The sequence below is a fragment of the Cnephaeus nilssonii genome, assembly GCF_951640355.1.
Source record: "Cnephaeus nilssonii genome assembly, chromosome: 4".
Lineage (NCBI taxonomy): Eukaryota > Metazoa > Chordata > Mammalia > Chiroptera > Vespertilionidae > Cnephaeus > Cnephaeus nilssonii.
This window is the reverse complement of record NC_137075.1, coordinates 107,155,301-107,176,303: the sequence shown is the minus strand read 5'-3', so window position 1 is coordinate 107,176,303 and position 21,003 is coordinate 107,155,301. Positions and strand designations below refer to the sequence as shown.

General features: G+C 61.6%; 1 protein-coding gene across 2 annotated transcripts in view; it reads left to right on the top strand.

Annotated features, from left to right (window-relative positions):
* The first annotated feature begins 976 nt into the window (after nucleotides 1-976).
* Nucleotides 977-21,003, top strand: part of CLMN (calmin) — a 93,015-nt gene continuing 72,988 nt past the window's right edge. For both annotated transcript variants that reach the window (XM_079769508.1, XM_079769509.1), the window contains exon 1: nucleotides 977-1,109. In XM_079769508.1, the coding sequence (XP_079625634.1) occupies nucleotides 1,028-1,109 (82 nt within the window). In that variant the 5' untranslated portion in view covers nucleotides 977-1,027. The remainder of the gene's footprint in view (nucleotides 1,110-21,003) is intronic.

Below are 21,003 nucleotides of genomic sequence, written 5' to 3'. Positions count from 1 at the left end.
CAGCCCTCGTGCCCCCAACTCATTCCTGGCCCTGGGCCAATTCCAGACAGTGGCCTTTCCCGCCTGTCACCCAGTAAAGAACTGAGTCTGTTGTGAGCCCCAAACAAGATAAGATCCTGGGACTCTCAGCGTTAAAGAGACACAGGAACAGGAGGGCAAGGCCCAGCACTCATCTCCCCTAAAGCCCCAGAGGGGGTGGCGAGGGGGTGCAGCGGCCCAGGACTGCCCGAGGCACCCCAGCAGCCCAGCGTTCCCTGCTTCTCCCTCCTCCCCAGACCCCAGCGAGGCCGCGCCTGGACTGGATGCCCCCAGAAAGGTTCCCCAAATCCAAACCGGGAAAGAGGTCCTGTTTGCCATGCTCCCCGCCCCGCCCCGATTTGGAGATAGAGGAGAGCCTCCCCCAAGTCCATCTCCACACGCTTCACCCCCTCCCCAGGCCGGGCCCTCCCCAGGCGCCCCGCCCCTCACCTCCCGCCGGAGGCTGCCCCTCTGACTGCCGGGGCAGGACCTGCCCGGAGGGCGTGTAGGAGGGGTCAGCCGCGGGACAGGGCGCCGGGGTGGCGCTGGGGCAGAGCTAGGCCCCGGGCCCCGCGGGCTCAGGGCGCACCCCGCGGTTGCGTCACGCGGCCCACCGCCCCCTGAGATCACAATCTAGGGGCCGGGACCCCGCGCCTCATCACCGCCCGTCTGCAAACAAACAATCCGCCCAACAAACACCGGGGGCGAGGACACCGGCCCGGCCCGGCCTCCACCTCCGCTCCTCCCAGCGCCCCCCGGGGCCCCCGCCCCCACATGGGGGAGTGAGTGCGAGCCAGGGCGCCCGCACCCGCCGCCCCGCGCCCGCCAGCCGCCCGCCCGCGGCGGGGGCGGCCCGAACGCGCCCGCCCCGCCCGCGCCCCGCCCGCGCCCGCCGCTCCTCGGCTCCGCGGCGCCCTCGCCGGGTGCGTGCCGCTCGCGCGCCCGCCCGCCTGGCTCCCCGCGCCCGCCGCCCGCGCCCGCCCGGCGCCCGGCCCGCCGCCCGCGCTTCATGGCTGCTCAGGAATGGGACTGGTTCCAACGCGAGGGGCTCATCGGGCAGATCAGCGACATCCGCGTCCAGAACCTGCAAGGTAAGCGCAGCCCCCCGCCGAGGGCGCCGGACGGGGTCGCTGGGGGCCGCTCCCGCCCCCGCCGCCGCGACCCGCCGCCCCTGCCGGGTCCGGACCCCGCGCCTCCCTGGCTGGGAGGGAGAGGGCTGGAAGCGCCCGCCCCAAACCCCAGCATCGCCGGCCCGGGGGTGGGGCGGCACACGTGCGTGTGTTTGTGTGGGGGGGGGCGGGGGGTCCCCTTTTTTCCTGCGGGGCGTCACGAGTCCCCTCCAGCCACTGCGGAGAGTTTGGAGAAGTTTGTCCTGGGCGCTGGGGGCGGCGGCCCAGGTCCGGAGGGGCGGAGAGAGCGCGGTGGCGTGCGCCCCCGTGTGAACTCCCTCCCTGCCTCCTGAGTGCCCCCGGGGCCGGGGACGGGCTGGGGAGCGGGGGGCCAGGGGCTGATCTGTGGGTTCGGGAGAGCACCCGCCCCCGCCGGTCACCCTGGGCCAAGAGTTGCCCCTCCCCTGGCCCCGCGCTCAGCTCGGGAGGGGCGAGAGGCCCCGCCCACTGGGGGCCGGACCGGGTCCGCCTAGACAGGGGGTGAAGGGAGACCCAGGTGGCAGCGCCTCTGACGCGGGCCGGGGGTGGCCGATGCCACGGGCGAGGCTGCTCTGTCTTCCAGAGGAGTGTGTTCACGGTGGAAACAGCACAAAACAGTTCCAGGGAAAAAGTCACCGCATTCGCCTCCTAACCACCCGCTCCAGCAAAGCTGCTTTGCCTGGAGGTGTATTTCCTCTCTCTCTCTCTCTCTCTCTCTCATTCCTATGTGAACTTCGCAGAACTGGACAGAGTTCCACTTCCGGCCTCTCTGGGCGCACATGGACCTGGGCAGAGGGCGGTGCTTTAGCCGTTTCCCCTGCAGACTTAGGGATTCAGGGATTCCAAGGCTGGGGTGGCTCAGAGGGAGTGGGGAGGCGGGTACTGAGAGGTTTTGGGGGCGGCTGTTGCCCCTGCCCCCAGCAGGTGGCATGACTTTATGGCTCGGGGGCGGGGCAGGGAGCCCCAGCTGGGGGTGGCTGGGCAGTCAAGTTTAAACATTACACCCGGTGGAATGTTTCCGGGACCCACGTGGGCCAGCTCCACCCCCAGGTTGGGCAAGGACAGCAGCAGGCAGAGGTGACCCGGAGCGGGAGGGAGCCGGCCAGTGGGAAGGAGTTTGCTCCGAGCTCCGGGATCCCTCCTGGCTGTGATGTCTGTAAAAGGAGGATCGCGCTGGAGATGCTGAAAATGATTCCTTTTGATAATGAGCCGCTCGCCTGGATCCTGTTGCCCCAGAGCCGACATCCTATTCAGGGGGCTGGCGTTGTTATCTGCTGAGATGGCATCTGGTTTGGGCTGTCAGGGTGTGTGTGAGTGTGGGTGGGTGTTTAATAAACACCTTCTGGTCAATCCTTGGTGCAGCTTCCTGCATTCCTCCGGGATCAGCTCCCAGGGTGAAGGGATGTTCAGCAATGTGAGCAGTCAGGTACACCTGGAACTCTGGGAGAAGGCTTCGCCAAGTGGGGATAATTTGATATGGGTCCTGAAGGCTGGGTAGGAGTTCACTGAGTGGGCTGCTGTCTCTCAGTTCCCAGTGAACTGTCCTCACTTTTAGGCAATGCCAGTTACAATTTGAGCATCCAAACCTTTGCCATTAAAAAAATAATAAACTTTAAACTTATGTTTATACTTCATATGCATCTTATACATGACTAGTGTCCCCGTGCACATTGAAAGGAAATTAGAATAAATATTTTAATATCGCTATTCGCCCTTTCTCTATACTGGAAGTGTCAACCAAATTCAGGATCGACAATGACATATTGAAACATGTGTGCGATTGGCGCCAGCGAGAGCTTTATATGTATCACACATGTGTGAGTCAACTTAGCCTTTTATATATATAGATAAACTTGCTTAATTAGACCTGCTTTCTAATTTAGCTAAACTTTTTCCAGCCCAGTGAAGCACCCCAACTTCTCTTTCAGGTAATTGTCAGCAACACAGCAGTAAATATCAACACAAAGCAGATTATTATTGTAGATCACGCAGGGAGAACAAAGGGTAAAATATTTAACGGCAGCAGTGTCTGACTATATTCTGCGCAGTGAGAAAACCTGAAGTCATTTTCAAGGTCCACCATTTCTTACTTCTTTTCAGTCGGGCCAAGTTTCTAAATTTTCTAAATCTCCAGTTTTCTGGCTAATGAAAAGAAAATAGGATTTTACCGAGTCTCCTTTCTACCTACTCCAGGAATCAAATGAAATGAGGCATGGGAAAACGCTTCACAGACATTTGGTTACAGTGTAAAATGTTTGCACCTGGCTGTAAAACAAGTCGGGTTCTTGGGGTGAAGAAACTTCAAGGAGGCTAGTCACTAGGGAGAGGAAGCTGGGTGTTGCTATGTGACATCATTACCTGGTGTCACAGCGATCATTTCTGAGCTGGGCTGTGGGCCACATTTTGCACCATGGGGTCTCGGCAGCTGTGATTTGGTGGGGTGTCGCTCTGGGGTGGTGGCAGGGCCTGTGTCCCACTTGGGGGAAGCCGAGTATTGGTTTGTCCGAGCCAGGTTCGTGGTGCCGTTTATTTTTAAATGGCCAGTGCATGTCATGGCAGCTCCTGCGTCGAGCGTCTGCCCCCTGGTGGTCAGTGCGCATCATAGGTACTGGTCAGAGGGAAGGACAGACACTTAGCCTTTTATATATATAGATTACATATATTTATATAAAATGCATTAATCTTAAGGATGAGCCCGACAAATTTTTACATATGGATACACCACCACCCAGATCAAGATGCAGGAGAGTTCCACCATCCTGGGTGGGTGCCTCCTCGCCCTCCCCGGTCAGTAACAATCCCAAACGCACACAAGGCAGCATTGCTCTGGTCTTCATTATTATTGTTTTGCCTCTGGACCTTCCTATTACATTGAACTGGACAGCGTACTCTTTGAAGCTGGCCTTTTCTATTCCCCGTCATGTTGGAGCGATGGGTCCACTTGCTTGCTTGTTTTGGGAGGGGAATTGTGGAACTACTTTACTGAGGTGTGATGTACATATCATAAAATTCATCTGTTTTAAGTTTACGTTTCAGTAATTTTTAGCGAATCTACAGCGTTGTGCAAACATCACGGCAATCCAGCTTGGGAACATTTTCATTCCTGCTGGTGCCCAGCATATGCGTCAGTCCCGCTCCCAGCCCTGGGAGGCAGTGCGCAGGTCCGGCTGTGGCTGAGGACTGGTCCACCGTGTGCACAGCCATCGGTGAGGGACATTTGGGTTGCTGGCAGTTCGGGCTACTGTGAGGGAAAGAAGCTGTCAGTCCCGGGCACCCAGCTTTGCTGCTCTGCCCAGCACCCCTGAGAAGGGGCTGGCAGCAGGGATCTGTCTTCTCTCTGTCTCCATTTTCCCTGGGCCTCCCTGTCTCTTGATTGGATGTAAACAAACGTGTTCTCTCCTTATCTCTGTGGTACTCAGGAAGTCCCAACCAAAGGGCCACGCCCAGAAGGCACCCACGCCATGCCTAGAGCGTCTGTCTGCCCAAACCAGCTGATGGCTGTCAGCAGGCCTGGATGGTCCGGGTGATCAGCCCTGCGGGCGGTGGGCGCGGCCGTACTCTGCGCGCTGTGGGTAGGAGCTCCTCTGCGCGCTGTGGGTAGGAGCCCACCCGGGAGCCCGGGTCCAGGCAGAAGGGCTGTCTGTCTTGTAAGCTGTGTGTTACTTGGAGCACCGGTGGTCGCAGTTGTCATGGTGATGGGAGGGTGGGCACAGAGGGAGTTCACGAGCCTGTAATCATAGGGCCTCCATGCGTAGGTGGTAGCTGCTGTCCTGGTCAGGCCGTCCTGCTTCTTTCCAGAAAGCTTGACTCGCCCGTCCTGGGACCAGGTGCTGCCAGGGGCAGGCATGGGGACCCTGCATTTCAGGAAAAATGGTTCAGGAACATACGGACATCTTCACCTCTTTCTCTCTCTTTTTAAAAAATATATATTTTTATTGATTTCAGAGAGGGGGAGAGAGAGAGAAACATCAATGGAGCTGTATGTTTACCTTAACGTGGAGGCATGCTGACCTCTGCTTAATTGCTCATCCTACGGCCCTGAACTGTGCCATTCTGCCATGCACGTGGGTACGATTGTGGCATCGCCAGATCACCCCCGGGGGGAGGGGGCGGAAGGAAGACCTCTGGCTGCCTTTGAGGTCAGGTGAGCCGGGCAGAGAGCATGGCCTCCCCGGGGGCGGGTCACGCCCTGGCGGTCGGACTCCTGGGCAGATGCAGGCCTCCCTGTGCTGTGTCCACTGGGCAGCTCATCGAAAGGGTGCGAAGGAAGGCTCTCTTCCTCCGGGAGGAAGCGGGTGGGGGGGGTGGGGTGAGGTGGTGGCCCACGTGACTGACCTTCCATTAAGGAGAAAACGGAATTGCAGGATGTGGGCAGCCTCCACCTGGTGGCCCCGCCGCCCTGGAGCCACGTGGGGTGGGATGGCGGCCCCCGGTTACTGGGCTGCGCTGTAGGCGGCGAGGCAGCGCCTTTCTGATGACGAGGAGCTCCGGCTTCCCCTCTCCCTCCGGGACCGGGCTTTGGGTCCAGCTGAACGCGCCACTAGTTCTGGGGTCAGAGGGTGGTGTTGGTCGGGATTTGGAGGTGCTCCTGTTCCTGGGAAAGCCTCCTCCACCCCGACACTCGCTGCCCTCCTTTGTGCACTGGCCAGCGTGCGCCCAGCATAGGGCCCGCGGACAGGGGTGCAGGCGGGTCTCTCCCCGCCTGTGAGGAGCCGGAGCGCGGGCGCCCAGCCAGACCGGGGCTGGGATTTTCTGCCTCTGGCAGCGCCGACCCGACGGCAGTTCAGCTTGGGGCTGTCTCCTGTTGCCCTGGTGCCTGCTGGGTCGGATGCTGTGAACTTTGACCTCAGTGTTCCCCAGCACCCAGAGCTGGAGGTGGATGGAGTTGGGGGGGGGGCTAGGCTCTGGGGGAGCCAGGCCGGTGCTCACCTCTGCCGGCTGAGCCTCCCAGCCCTGCCTCAGTGTCTCCTTTAGAACTTTCAGGAAGCAGTGCCGCCGGGTTAGCAGACGGGGACCGTGGGGGGCACTGGGAGCTGACCAGACAGAGGTGGGGCAGGCCCCAGTCTGAGCCCCGCCCGCTGGTAATGCGCCTTTCCATGCGGCCCCAGCCTTCGAGGCGGGTGTGTGTTGCGGGAGTGGAGAGGTGACAGGACTTGCCCAAGGTCATGGACTTGTAAGTGGAGCTGGGAAGTGAAACCAGGTCAGACGGAGCCCACGCATCCTGCGCACACGCTCCGCGAAGCCGGAGGAGAGCTGCCGGCCCGCGCTGGGGGCCGGAGCCTCCCGGAGAGGCCGTTGGGTCGGACCTCCAGGCTGAGCAGCAGCTTGGCTGCGCACCCGGCCTCTGTGGAGAAGGAAGGGCAGTGGTGGGTAGCCCCGAGGCAGGCTCAGGGCAGAGCAGTGCCTGTGTGGGCGAGAGGTCAACCCTCGCCACCTTCTTCCTTGCGCCCACTGGCTCAGAGCCACTGCAGGCCCTCGGGGTGCTTGCCCGACTCCCTAGGGACCTCTGAGGGCTCGGGGCCTTGCGTCACCTCCTCCAGTCTACCTGCCACCAGCCACCCAACACACGTCCCTGCTCATGCCCTTCCCTGGGTCTCCATGGCCCACCCGTGGGCAGCCCCTGGGTCCACCCCAGGACTAACAGCGTCGCCCATGAATCACGATGGGCAAAAGGTGTGGTGGCCTGCCCTGGCTTACAGGGTCAAGTCCAAGGCCCTCAGCCTGGCGCCGGGCCCTCCATGCTCTGGTTGGGGGTGCCACCCCAGCCTCCTCTCCCACAGACACCCCCCACCCAGCACCCTGCCCTCCGGTTCCACCTTCGTCCCTCCTCGCGTCCTGTGCACACAGCAGTGGCATCAGGGCGGCCACTGAGGCCTCGGATCCCGCACCCAGAGCAGAGGCGTCCAGGAGGCTGCTGGCTGCTTCCGCCTCCCCTGGCTCCTGGGGGCACAGCGAGGGCGCTTGGGGGGCACACTGGGTGTGCTGGAGGTTTCTGGGTAAAAACCTCAGGAAATCAAGTGCAGAGGTTTCGTGCCCTCCAGGAACCTGTTGCGGCAGCGCCCTGCCCCAGGCTGTGTGCTCAGCTCCGAGGCTGAGTCACCGTGGAGAGCTCTTCCCGCCCGGCTGGGGGCGAGTCACCGAGCTGAGCTCGCTCTGGATTCTGCCCTCAGAAGCCATGTTCCAGGCGGCTCATCCCTAACCACGGGGCAGGTCGTGTGTGTGTGTGTGTGTGTGTGTGTGTGTGTGAAGCCATGTTCCAGGCCGCTCATCCCTAACCACGGGGCAGGTCGTGTGTGTGTTATGTGCTGGGCCTCAGTTTCCTCATCTACAGAAGGAGAGGGGTGGGCTATCAGGCTCCAACGGGCCCCTGGAAGGTGGCACAAGGACAGCGTGCCCAGTGAAGCCATCATGTTCCTGTCCCTGGCACACGTGGGCGGGCGGCGGTGTGGGCCGCTGGGCACTGCTGAGCGCAGCTGGCCGTGTGCCTGGATTCCTTCCCTGGCAGGTGCTGGAGCCTTACTCCCACCGAGGGCCTGCTCCTACGCTCCGTATAAATTATAACCGGTAAATGCTCCTTCGCTCCGGGTAACCTAGGACCGGTAAATGCTCCTTCGCTCCATATCCTACCTAATAAAATAGCAATATGCAAATTGACCGCACCTTTGCTACGCCCAAGCCACGCCCATCAGCCAATCAGGGCGAGTATGCAAATTACCCAACAAAGATGGCGGTTAATTTGCATACGCGGAGGGAGGGAGGAGTGAAGACTGAAGACAACTTAGAAGGAAGAGGGAGGAAAAGCAGAAAGCAAGGTGGCTGCCAGAGGGAAAGCCCGGGCGGGGCGGGGTGGGGCGGGCGGCAGCGGCTTGCGGGTGCAGGCATGGTGGCCCCAACGGCGGTGGCAGTGGCTGCAATGGCAGCGGCAGCGCACGCGGCCGCAGTGGCCACTTGCAGGATTCTTCCTGCAAATGGGCTACTAGTAAACTATAACGGGTAAATGCTCCTTCGCTCTGTATAAACTATAACCGGTAAATGCACCTACGCTCTGGGTAATCTAGGACCGGTAAACAAGGAGCATTCTTGGTTCGTTCTGGATCAATGATAGTTTCTATGAAAAGCCTGGGGAAGGTGTGGGACCCCTTCTCTGACCTAGCTGGGCACAGTCGAAGGTGCCCAGGGGCATGGGGTTCCTGCCTTCACCATGGAGGTGCCTGGGGGCGGGGTCCCTGCCTTCACCCGTGCACATTGGCATGGAGGAGGTGCCTGGGCTCAGGTGAAGCCGGAGTTGGGCACCTAAACAGTCAGTCGGACGGTCGGTATTGAGCGGCGTCTGCAGTCCAGGCGGCGGCAGGCCTAGGAAGAGGTTTCCCCACAGAATCACTTGTTCGCAGCTGGAGCTGGTGTTGGCCTTGCCTCCAGCAGCCTCGTGGGGGAGGCGGGACTTCTGAGCAGCCCCAGCCCGGGGGAGGGGGAGCAGGAAGAAGAGGCCCAGACGATGCTCACTGCCCTCCCTGACCCTGGGGCTCTCTGGCATTTAATTTTTGACTGAACAGCTGAGGCCCTGGGCAGAGTCCTCCTGCCCGGCCGGCCGAAGGTCAGGCCTGCTCTGTCTCCACGGGAAAGAGAGAAAAATAAAGTCATTGTCTTTTTAGTGGTTGAACCATTAAAAGTAAACTCCCTGTTCCTATAGCAACCTTTTCTGATTGCTCCCGCCCATCCCTGCACCTCTGCTTGAAAACTGTGTCCATCACAGAAGGACTTAGAGGCAGCGTCCAAGGTCACACGGCCGGCTTTAAAGAATGTTTGCCGGGCCCTAGCTGGTGTGGCTCAGTGGACAGAGCCTCGGCCTGCGGACTCAAGGGTCCTGGGTTCGATTCCGGTCAAGGGCACATGCCCAGGTTGTGGGCTTGATCCCCAGTAGGGGGCATGCAGGAGGCAGCCAATCAATGATTCTCTCTATCTCTCTCTCTCCCTCTCTGAAATCAATAAAAATATATTGAAAAAGAACATTTGCCATCCCCCCCTCACTGCTCTGTCTCCTTCTCCTTCCTTCCTTCCTTCCTTCCTTCCTTCCTTCCTTCCTTCCTTCCTTCCTTCCTTCCTTCCTTCCTTCCTTCTCTCTTTCTTTCTTTCATCAGAGCAGTGATTGGCAAACTATGGTTTGTGGGCCAAATCCGGCCCAAGCCTGTTTTTTTGAATAAAGTTTTATTGAGACACAGCTGTGTCCATCCGTTTGCACGCCGTCCAGGGCTGCATTTGTACCGCAGTGGCAGTTTCGCGGTGACGGAGAAGTACCCACAAAGCCAAAAAGCACCTCCTCTCTGGCCCTTAGTGAACGTGGGAACCCAGGCGATCCCTGTGGGATGGACCCGACTCAGGACACGCGACAAGGAGGAGGCCTTGTGATGACGAAAGCGGGGCACGCTTGCCGCCCGTGCCACGGGCCAGCCTTGTTTTCAGAGGGCTGACGCCTGCATGGGTGGGCTCCGTCCCGATTTAGAAATGGACTCGCCCACTTGATGCCTGGCCATTCCGGAGTCTTCTCAAAACGCTGGGCGCCGGGATGGAGGACTGAGCGGGACACTCGGGTCCCCAGGACACAGAGGCCGCCGCATCGTGAGGCTGTGGGGAGGGTGTTAAGACTGAGGGGTGCTGCAGGGGAGGGAGGGGAGGCCCAATCCAGCTTTAAGGGCGGGGGTAGGGCAGGGGAACATCTGAAATCACATGGGCAGGCCGCGGGAAAGCAGGGAGCAGGCAGTGTGTGGTGGCCCGTGCCAGGATGGGGCAGTGCCTGGAGGTGGTCCCACAGGTGGCCGTGCCCTTGGCACCCCCCTCCTCCTTGCCCTCCCTGAGCCCTGTCACGCCTGCTTGGTGGAGGTGATAGTTCACAGCCCCCGAGGGTGAGGAAGAGCCAGGCAGCACCTGGGGGATTTGCAGAAGCCTGGGGGTCACCGCGGGTCTACTCGGGGCCCTTTGGGGCTCTGATGGCATCATGCCCACTCCTGCTGCCCTCGCCGGGGCTCTCCAAGCGGGCAGGGTCCTTTGCGATATTTATATCCCTCTCCTGTTTTGGACTATTTTTAATCCTCTTTGGGGTGACATACTTCAAACGCGGCGCTCTGGGGCCTTCTAGTGGAGAACTGGGGCGAGGGGTGGGGAGGGGCGCGGAGGTGACCTGCCAGGTTGGTGGTGAAGTGATGTAACCTCAGAGGGCGTCCTCCCCTCACCCCTGCCCTCCGTGCCACCAGGCCTGGCCCCGAGTCTCTGGCGTGCGCCCGTCCGCTCTTGCCCGCTCTTGTGAGCACCTTACCGTCATGGCTGGGACCTGTTTTCCCGCCTCCGTGCCCCACCCCTGCGTCAGCCCTGCAGCCTAGAGAGCTTCCTCTCTCCGTGTCTCAGGAAGAAGCCTACTGTGTGCTCTGGCCCCTCACTTCTCCAGGCTTCCTGGAATGAACCAGACCCAGCTGCACCCGGTATCTCCATCTCCCACAGGCCACGCCCTCTCCCCCCCCCCCCCCCCGCCCCGTCCCTTTGTCTGCCAGGCTCCTCCTGCAGGGAAGGGCCGTGACTGCACCTAGGGTGGCCTCCCAGAACCTCCGCCTGCGCCCGGCCGGGTGGATTTCACAGCGGCCTCCCCTGGATTCTGTGGGGCCCACCCCCGAGGAGGTCCCCAAGAGAAGTAGGTCTTCTCAACGGTTGGCCAAAATTGTGCCCCCCACCGATGTCCACAGCCTAATCCCCAGAACCTAGGAATATGGCAGCTGACTTGGTCAAAGGGACTTTGCAGATGTAGTTAGGGAGCGATGTTGACATGAGGGATGACCTTGGATTCCCCAGGTGTTTGGTTGTTACAAGCACCCCTGGAAGAAGGAGGCAGGAGGGGCAGCGGGGGCGGGCGGCGGGATGAGGGAAACTGGACGGAGCGATGCGCTGCGGGAGGAGGCCGTGAGCCGAGGCGTGCCGGCCGCTTCCTGCCGGAAGAGAAGGAAATGGATGCTCTTCTGGAGTCCCCAGAAAACGCCGCTCTGCCTGCAGCGTCGATGTTAGCCCGTCAAACCCATGTGGGACGTCTGGGCTATGAGGTGACCAGTTCTTGTTGCTTTAAGCCACCGAGGATGTGGCCCTGTGTCACGGCAGCAACAGGGAACTAACGTGAATTACAAGCGGCTCTTGTCTTCCTATGGGAGACACAGCTGGGAGGCATTTGCCCAGCTGGATGGCCCTTTCGGTTCCGTGGGAGTCTGATGGACACCCAGGGTGGTGGCACTGAACCTGAGCTGGGAGTCCAGATACCCGGGGAGGCTGCCTGACCCGGGGCAGGAGAGCGGGACTGGGGGACAGGCGAGGGGGCCGGCTGGGTGAACAGAGACTCTTTGTCCAGGAGTCAAATGCAGCAGAGTGTGACCTGAGACACACAGGACGTGGAATAGCCGGGAGCCAATGTCCCAGGACCCAGCCTGTGCTCTGTGGCCCTCATCCCGGGTCCCACTGTGGCGGCGACAGTCACGCAGCACGCCATCTCCCTTATGTCATTGGACGCTACCGTGACCCTCTGCGGCGGCTGTCATGTCCCCACCTTGCAGACAGAGACACTGAGGCCCGGCAGAGCTCAGCCACGCTGCCCTGTCCCGCAGCTAGTGAGCGGACATCTGCGGTTTCATGCCGCGCGCTGGCGTCTGAGACCCCCGGGCCCCCACACCCAGTGGCACCTGCTGGGCCCAGTCGGTACAGGGGCTCACTTTCCTTCCTGCGGCCCAGGGACTGTGCGGGCGCACCTCGGCACAGCCGGCAGGCCTTTGAGCTCGACTCTGATCCGAAACAAAACAAAACGTGATACCTTCCACATCAAAGCTGAGGGCCTGGGCCTCGGAGGCGGGGCGCTGGCAGGCCTGGCGATGGCCTGCTGGGTTCTTGCGGGCAAGTGCCAGGAAGTGGCACGTGATGGCCTCGCTGGGCATTGGAGGAAGGGGACAAGGCCCCACAGAGCCTGTGGGTGGTGGGTCGGCAGAGGCGTAGACTGCAGTTACCCTTGGCGGACTGTGACTGACGGCGGGCACTGCTGTCCGGGCACTTGTTGTTAGCGCTGGCTCGTTTCACTGTTGGTTTGCCCGAGGGGACCGGAAGCCCCCTGGGTTGGGTGCTGGGGCCTGTCCTGCCCTCCGCGGGTCCGTGGTGTGCCCTGTTCTATCTCTCTGGAAGGGAAGAAGGTCCAGCCCACCCTCCTGTCTTGGGCTCCGTGTGTGTGTAGTGTCTCTGGTGAATGTGAGTGCTCCCCCGAAGGGCCAGGCCGACCCGGAGGTCTGGCCGAACCGGGTTGTGAGTTCCAGCCTTTTTGAAAACACTGCCTAGCTGAGCTGTCGGAGCCGGGGGTACCTTTCAGTGACAGGAGCAACCCCAGCCCCTCTTGGTGGGCAGAACGTTCAGGGATGTCGCAGTCTTCAGCAGTCTGTGTCCCCTTCCCTGGTCTTGGCCGCGGCATGCATACCCATAGTTCTCCAAGGTTGGCGGACAAACTCCGGGTCCCCACGTGGCCCGTTGGCTCCCGGGCATCGATCGCTCAGGTTTCCTGAGCCGATGGTGTTGGTGGTTTCCTCGGCGTCTCTAACGAACGTGCACGTGGCACTCCGTCTTGCCTCTTCGGTTCCAGGCTCCCGTTTCTTGCTGTGGAAGGTGAGGATGCCGGTCTCCTCTTGGCCTCTTTCGCCTTCTCCCACGTGCCCCATAGAGTCACATCCGGATTTGGTAAGAGCCGCGATCGCGTTACACGGTCACTGCCAGGCCAGTGCCCTCCCGAGCTCAGCCGCGGCGTGAACGCTGCTCCCTCTCCTTCCCTGCCCTCCTCTGGCGTCTGTGGAGCTGGACGCCGCCTGTCGTTGATGGTGTAGGTGCTTCCTGTTCATCCCAAACTCGCAGTGTCTAGAGAGCCCCCGGTTGCCGGGGTGCACCAGGTAAATTCCGTTCCCTCCTCTTGAGCACGTCGGGGTCTGGGCCTGTGGCCTCCACACCTGGGCCTGGCTGCCACTGGGCCCTCTGTCACCGTCACCGGGATTCCCCTCGCCTGTCTCCCGGGTCAGCTCTCCCACCGCCTGTCTCCCCGGGACGGCTGTGTGTAGTCGGAGCCCACGTTCTGAGGAGAGGGTGCCCGAGGGAGGTGCTCGGAGACCTTGCACATGGGAAGTGACTTCACTCTCTGCTTCTCAGTCGCTGGACCAGCCGGACACCCAGTCCAAGGCGGGAGCCGTCATCGCCGGCCCTGCATGGTGGCCGGTTGTGGTTGGGAAGTGGCCATTCCTGGTCCTTTGTGTGCCCGGCTTTGTTCTCTCTGGAAGCGAGTAAGGTCCCGATTTTGTCTTCAGCGCCTGAGCCTTCAGGGTGACCGCCTTGTGCTGGTCTCTTCTCACCCCTCGTGCTGAGCAGCATCTGGAACCGGGGCCTGTGCTTCTGGGAACTGTTCCTGGATGATTCCAGCATGACTTCTGCCCCTGGGCTTCCCCTGCTCTGCCAGACGCCTTCATTTGGACCTTGGTCCTTGTGGCCTGACCCTCTAACATTCTTACCTTTTCCATTCACACCCCTCTGGCATTTTGCTCTACTTTCTGGGAGATTTCCTCCATCTCCCATTCCCTGTTTTATCCGCCACGTTGTTCATTCACACGCGTTCCCTCTTACTCTCGGGAGAAGCCCAGTTGCGCTGCAAGCTGCGGTAACTGCTCTCACCCGCCGAGGTGCTGAGGACGGGCCGGGGCTGGGGGACGCTGGGACAGGCACGCGGCCGAGAGCGTGGGACCCCATGGCCTGGTTGGAACCCCGGCTCTGCCACTTACTTGGCTCGTGACTTCGGGTGAGTAGTTTAGCCTCGATGTTCCTCAGACACCTCGTCTGTCGAATGAGAGGAATCGTGCTGAGCTCTGCCTCCGGAGCTGTGATGACACAGGCGCTGTGCAGGGGGAGGGCCTGGCCCGGTCGGCCCGCTGGGTGTGCGAGGGTGTGTCCTCTGCCTCGCGCTCTGCACGTGCGCTTGGCCTGGAGCAGTCATGGTGGAGGCTGCTTTCTTTACTGTTTCACGGTCCTGGGCTGTCCTCTCGTGTTTAGAGCTGGGGACTAAAATGTGTACCGGCTCTAAGCACGGGGGTGGGGAGCTTCTGGCCAGCAGAGTCTTTATATATATACTAGAGGCCCGGTGCACGAAATTCGTGCACGGGGGTGTGTGTCCCTCAGCCCAGCCTGCACCCTCTCCAATCTGGGACTCCTCAATGGATATCCGACTGTCCATTTAGGCCTGGTCCTGGTAGGATCGGGTGCTGGCTCCTTGGGAGAGAAAGCCACCCCCGGGGCCGAGCTGGCTGGCGCGAGCTTTTCAAGTCGAGCTGTGCTTCGTGACCAGATTCAAGATTATCCTGCCCGAGCCGCCTCAGACCAGCCAGGCCAACTTTTCTCGATCTTCTAGATTTCTGCGTGGGTTGGCTTACCCAGGGCAGGAGCGCTGTGGACACACCCTTCGGGTATTCCAGTCACGACCCAGTCAATCCGTGACCCTCCAGGTTCCCTGAACTGATGCCTTTTTATCCTGAAGCCCTCATCGAGCAAACGCAGCCAATCAGTAAGAACAGACCAGACCCCGGAGAGCCTGCCTGGCCGCAGCGGAGAGAGGAGGCGTGTGAAGCCAGGGGTGGGCTTGATGTTTAGCGCCTGCACGTGTGGCTTCGGAACGTGAGCCGATGGACACGTCCCTGTGCAGTTCGGATCTCGTCGCTCTGTAATGGGACTTTCATAATAGCAATGCCCTCCCAGGGTTGTTTGGAAGAGCCAGTGAAATCGTGAATGCTGAGTGTCCAAAGCTAAGCGGGCCCATTGGGATAAATGTCTCTTTATTTCAAGTAGAAGGGGAGCCCTAGCCGGCCTGGCTCAGGGGATAGAACGTCGGGCCTCGGACTGAAGGGTTCTGGGTTTGATTCGGGTCAAGGGCACCTACCTCAGTTGCAGGCTCCTCCCCAGTCCCAGTAGGGGTGCAGGCGGGAGGCAGCCAATCCATGTGGCTCTCTCACATCAATGTTTCTCTCAGTCTCTCCTCCTCTCTCCCAGTCTCTCTAAAAATCAATGGGAAAATATCCTCGGGTGAGGATTAACAACATAAACACATGAAGTGGGAGGGGAGTTTCTTTGGCACGGTGGTCAATAATTGGGTAGAGATTCAACTGACCGATGTGAAAACGTCCGTCTGTTTGGGGGGATAAAATATCCTCTTTCTTGAATGTGGTGGTTCCGTGACTTTATTCATCAAAACGCACAGAACTGTGAGCGAAGAAAGGGTGACGCTCACTCCGAGTGAGTTATTCCTCGGTGAATCTGAGGCGACTCGGGGAGGGACCCCTGGCACCGAGTCGCTCCCTGTGAAACTTGCTCAGGGGCCGCTGCGTGTCCGTTGAAACAGGCCTGCACAAAGGGGCTTTTTCCCGGCCTGTGGCCACTGATGCAAGTCCGCATTTCCCAACTGGTCTTTGAAATCTCTTCCCCATAAAAGCCACGGGAATCCCTCTGAGCCCCCGGCATAGATTTCCCTTGTAAATGAGACTCTGCAGATTGCTTTCAAGCCCAGTAAAGTGAGACCTGCCCCGGGAGCCACAGGGAGGAGTCGGACCGCCACCCTTTCACTCTGGCCCCGTGGGCACCGAGCCCAGAGCCGCCCCCACCCCCCTCAGTGCACCAGCTGGCTCCTCTACTTTCTCCCCCTCTGAGAGGCAGACCTGGGGTAACTCGGACTCAGTCTTGCTTGGAGTTAGCTGTGAATTACAGAAAGTCCCAGGTAACTGTGTCCTAAACATATGCATTTCTGTACACACAGTTCAAAGCTGGTATGGCAACTGTGCACCACAAAACGGGAGGGACCCCGGCTCCCTAGCTCAGAGTACTGCCGCTCCCCCCCCCTCCCCCGCCCATGTAGCTTGTGATCATATGGCTCAGGAGGGCTGCGAACGCTCCAGCCATTACATTGTTTCAGGCAGCGGGAATGAGGAAGGGACAGTGAAGGAGGGTCCAGGGTGGATGCTACCTCTGCTAATGCCGGCGGCGTTTCTGCGTGCACCTGTTGGCCAGCACTGGGCCATATACTTGCGAATAACTGTGCGGGCGGCTGAGAAGCAGTCTGTAGTGCCCGCCTGAGGACAGGCGGCTCTCCTTCAGGGGAGGAGAGAGAACAGGCCTTTGGGGTGGGGAAGACAGCCAGCAGTCTCTGCTGTAACGCCCGGTTCTGCCAGGTGTTTGCCTGGAGCCTTGGACCAGTCTCCAACCTCTTTAGGTCTTAGTTTTCCTGTCTGTGAAATGGGCACAGCGACGCTTTCTCTCTAGCTTGTTGTGGAAATTAAACGAGAGAAGGTGGCTCTGACCCTCGGGGCACTCAGTTTCCCCATGATGACCATGCCTAGGACTCCCACTGTGTTAGCTGTCCCGTCCGTGGCCTCTGCCCTCAGTGTCTTGGCTGAGCAGCAACACCATAGAGAGACGACACAGCCAAGATCCAGTCATGCAGCCGTACTTACTCCACCCTTAACTCGGTCAGACCCGCGGGGCCAGGCTCCTAATGAACACCCTGGCACCACCGCTCACTGCTCCGCAGAGGCGCTGGGCTCGGTGCCTTTCAGTGCGCGGCACTGATGATGTGACCGCCCCGATGATGCGACCGCCCACGATGATGTGACCGCCCCCGATAATGCGACTGTCCCCGATGATGCGACCGCCTCGATGATGCGACCGCCCCGATGATGTGACCGTCCCCGATGATGCGACCGTCCCGATGATGTGACCGCCCCGATGATGTGACCGTCCCCGATGATGTGACCGCCTCGATGATGCGACCGCCCCGATGATGTGACCGTCCCCGATGATGCGACCGTCCCCGATGATGCGACCGTCCCCGATGATGTGACCGCCCCGATGATGTGACCGTCCCCGATGATGTGACCGCCCCGATGATGTGACCGCCCCGATGATGTGACCGCCCCCGATGATGCGACCGCCCCCGATGATGCGACCGCCCCGATGATGCGACCGCCCCCGATGATGCGACCGCCCCCGATGATGCGACCGCCCCGATGATGTGACCGCCCCCGATGATGTGACCGTCCCGATGATGTGACCGCCCCCGATGATGTGACCGTCCCCGATGATGCGACCGTCCCCGATGATGTGACCGTCCCCGATGATGTGACCGCCCCGATGATGTGACCGTCCCCGATGATGTGACCGCCCCGATGATGTGACCGCCCCGATGATGTGACCGCCCCCGATGATGCGACCGCCCCCGATGATGCGACCGCCCCGATGATGTGACCGCCCCCGATGATGCGACCGCCCCGATGATGTGACCGCCCCGATGATGTGACCGCCCCCGATGATGTGACCGTCCCGATGATGTGACCGCCCCCGATGATGTGACCGTCCCCGATGATGTGACCGCCCCGATGATGCGACCGTCCCCATTTGGCAGAGGGAGCCTGAGCGCTGAGCGGATTAGGCGCCTGTCCGAGGCCCCATGGCCAGTGAGAGGCGTGTTTGAGACCAGGCAGTGTGGGGCCCGGGCCCCCGCCCCGATCTGCAGACGCCCGCAGCCTCGTGCCGGGACACACTGCGCACGCCAGGGCAGAACAGCGGGCAGTGGGCAGATGCATTCCATGGGCCGTGGGATCCCCAAGATGGATGTGCCTTTGAAGGAAGAGCATCCCGGCAGAGAGCCGGCTGAAGGGAGGGGGCGGCCCCCGGCACTGGGAAAAGGTGGGGATGATGGAGAGCGGTGCGCCCGTTGGGGATGGCCAGGAAGGCCAGGCGATTTCCTCCGTGCTCCACTGGACCGCTGGAGTAAGTACGCATTGCGGGGATGCCATTGACCCTGAGCGCAGGCTGATGGGAGCCCGGCCCTGCCGCCGGCCAGCTGCACGGCCTCTGAGCTTCGGCTTTGTTTTTCCCCTATCGCGGGCCTGGCGCCAGGCTTGGCCTCACAGACACGCTCGGGAGGCGCCTGGCACCCAGTGGCAGCAGCCTGTCCTCGCTTCCACCCATCCCGCCCCCCCTTACCTCCAGGCTCTGTGGCCTCCTCTGCGCCCAGGCTGGGGGCCCACGGTCCCCGTTCCCTGGCGTCCAGAGCAAGACCTTGTCCTGCCTCCGAACAGGGTTACCCTGCCAGGGGGTCAGTGCCAGGGCCAGCCAGGGCCCAGGGTGGGAGGAGGGGCCGAGCCCGTCACTGTCACCTCTGATTCGGCCTGTGCCTTCCCCTGCAATCCCCGCCCTCTCGGGGCAGGAGCGTGGGCTGCGTGGAAAGCCCCTGACGGACGGCTGCCCTGCGCCCTGCGCACTCAGTGGCGCCTGCTGGTCCCTGTCGCACTCTGTGCAGGGCTGTGTCCCTGCAGCCAGGGCTGCGCTGTGACTACAGGACAGCAGGTTGGGAAGGACGAGCTTCCGCACTGGGCCTGGTGCCGGGCGGCCCTCGGGGTCAGAGCCCTGCCCGGCCCGCCTTCCCCGCGGCTCAGCCCACTGGCGATTCTGCATCTCCATCTAACCTCCTAGATGGCAGTGGAATTTAGGGAAACGCATGAATAGTTCCTATTCCAGAGGGAGCGCTGGCTCCCTGGGACCCCTCCAGTTACCCGCAGGGAGTGGGGGTAGCTCCATGCACCAGGGGGCCCTCAGCAGGTCACCTGGCCCTGCCTCCTCCCCAGCCAAAGAATGGTTGCACTTGGCTGCCTGTTCTGACCCATTGGTTGTGGCTGCCCAGGCACAGGCCCCCAGCCAGGGCATGGCGAGCCGGCGGGACTGGCAGTGTCTGCCAGGGCGCAGGGTTGGGAGTGTTCCAAGGGCAGGAAGGCTTACTGCCCCCGGCAGGGCCAGCTCACGGCAGAACCCAGGGTGAGCGGCCCCCAGGCCGGCCGCATTGTGGGGGAGCCCAGGCACCAGGGAGCTGGCCCTGGCGGGGTGGCTGAGCACCCCCTCCAGGAGCTGCTGCCCCAGGCCCTCGTAGAGTTCCTTCCGCCAGGACGGAGCGGAGCGGGGCCTGCTCCCTGCTTGCCCGGGCCTCTCCTCTGTGCCTGGTGCACCTGGGCGCCGCCTCTTGATGCCACCCTCCCTCTGAAGCGCCTGCCCTCTCTGCCCACCCGTCCAGTCCTTACCCACCAGCGGCTCCTCACCCTCCAGCCCTCAGCCTGGGGTGGCGCCTCCGCTGCGCAGTGATCCCTGACCTGACCTCCTCCGTGGCTGGGAGGGCGACCGTCTAGCACGAGCGCTTAGGCAGCCGGGAGGAGTCTGGACCCAGTGAGCAGGAGCCCGGCCAGGGTCAGGTTTTCAAAACTGCTACCTCGGGGGCGGGGCAGGGTGGCCTCTCTTGCCTTCCTCCTTACCTCCACTCCCAGTGCCTCTTTTTTTTTTTTTTTTAATGTTTTTATTGATCTCAGAGAGGAAGGGAGAGGGAGAGAGAGAAACATCAGTGATGAGAGAGAATCATGGATCGGCTGCCTCCTGCACACCCCCTAATGGAGATCGAGCCACAATCCGGACATGTGCCCTGGACCGGAATCGAACCTGGGACCCTTCAGTCCACAGGCCGATGCTGAGCTAAACTGGCCAGGGCCAGCTACTGACCTCTGAGATTAGACTAACCGGCCCGTGAGCCTCGCAGCCTGGACACGCGTGCCGAGGGCAGGGTCCCCATCCTGTCATCCTGAGCAACATGGGCCGCGGTTAGCGGGGCGGGGGGTGGGGGAGGCACCTTAGCCGCCAGGAGCCCAGAGAGATCTGACGGTGCATCTGCAGGGTTTGCTGGAGGCTGTTTACAGAGCCGGGGGAGGGCGGGGGGCGGGGGGGGGGGGGGGAGGGCCCCAACAGGGAGGCCCCGCATCCCCTCCTCACAGCAGCAGGGAGCCGTTACAGGCAAGGAGGGGGAGTGGAGCTGGGGGAACCCCACAAAAAGAGAGCCGGGGAGACTAAGGGGTCTCCTGCAGGAGCTGTGGGCCGAGGTGGATGAATGCGGCCCTGGCTGGAACCACAGCCGAGGGCCCGCGGGTGAAGGTGTTACCTGCTCCCGCTCTGCCCCATTGCCCTCCCTGCACCCCCACTGCCCTCCCTGCACCCCCATAGCGCTCCCTGCACCCCCACTGCCCTCCCTGCACCCCCCATTACCCTCCCTGCACCCCCATAGCCCTCCCTGCACCCCCACTGCCTTGCCTGCACCCCCCATTGCCCTGCCTGCACCCCTACTGCCCTGCCTGCACCCCCATAGCCCTATCTGTACCTTCCATAGCCCTCCCTGCACCCCCCACTGCCCTCCCTGCACCCCCATAGCCCTCTCTGTACCTCCCACTGCCCTCCTTGTACCTCCCATAGCCCTCCCTGTATCTCCCATTGCCCTCCCTGTACCCCCCCCATTGCCCTGCCTGCACCCCCCATTGCCCTGCCTGCACCCCCCATGGCCCTGCCTGCACCTCCCAGTGGCTGAGCCCGACAGGTGTTGAGGGACAGGGTGCCCAGCGATGCAGCCTGTAGGGGGATCAGCCTCCCAGTGGGGACAGATGGTGGGAGGGTGTGCGAATGGGGACGAAGAGCACGGGGCCTTCATCCTCACCCAGCGCTCAGGAGGATCCGCCTTGCCCAAGCCACGCTGCGAGGAAGGGCAGGAGAGGGAGGGGCTGGAGGGCGGGGCAGGTCTGTCTCCAAGGCCTTGGTGCTCCTTCCATGCAGATCCCGGTGGGCTGGCCTCAGCCTTCGCAGGGCCCTGAGCACCACTGTGTGCACGGCCTGCCCCCTGAGCACCCACTGTATGCACGGCCTGCCTTCGCAGGGCCCTGAGCACCACTGT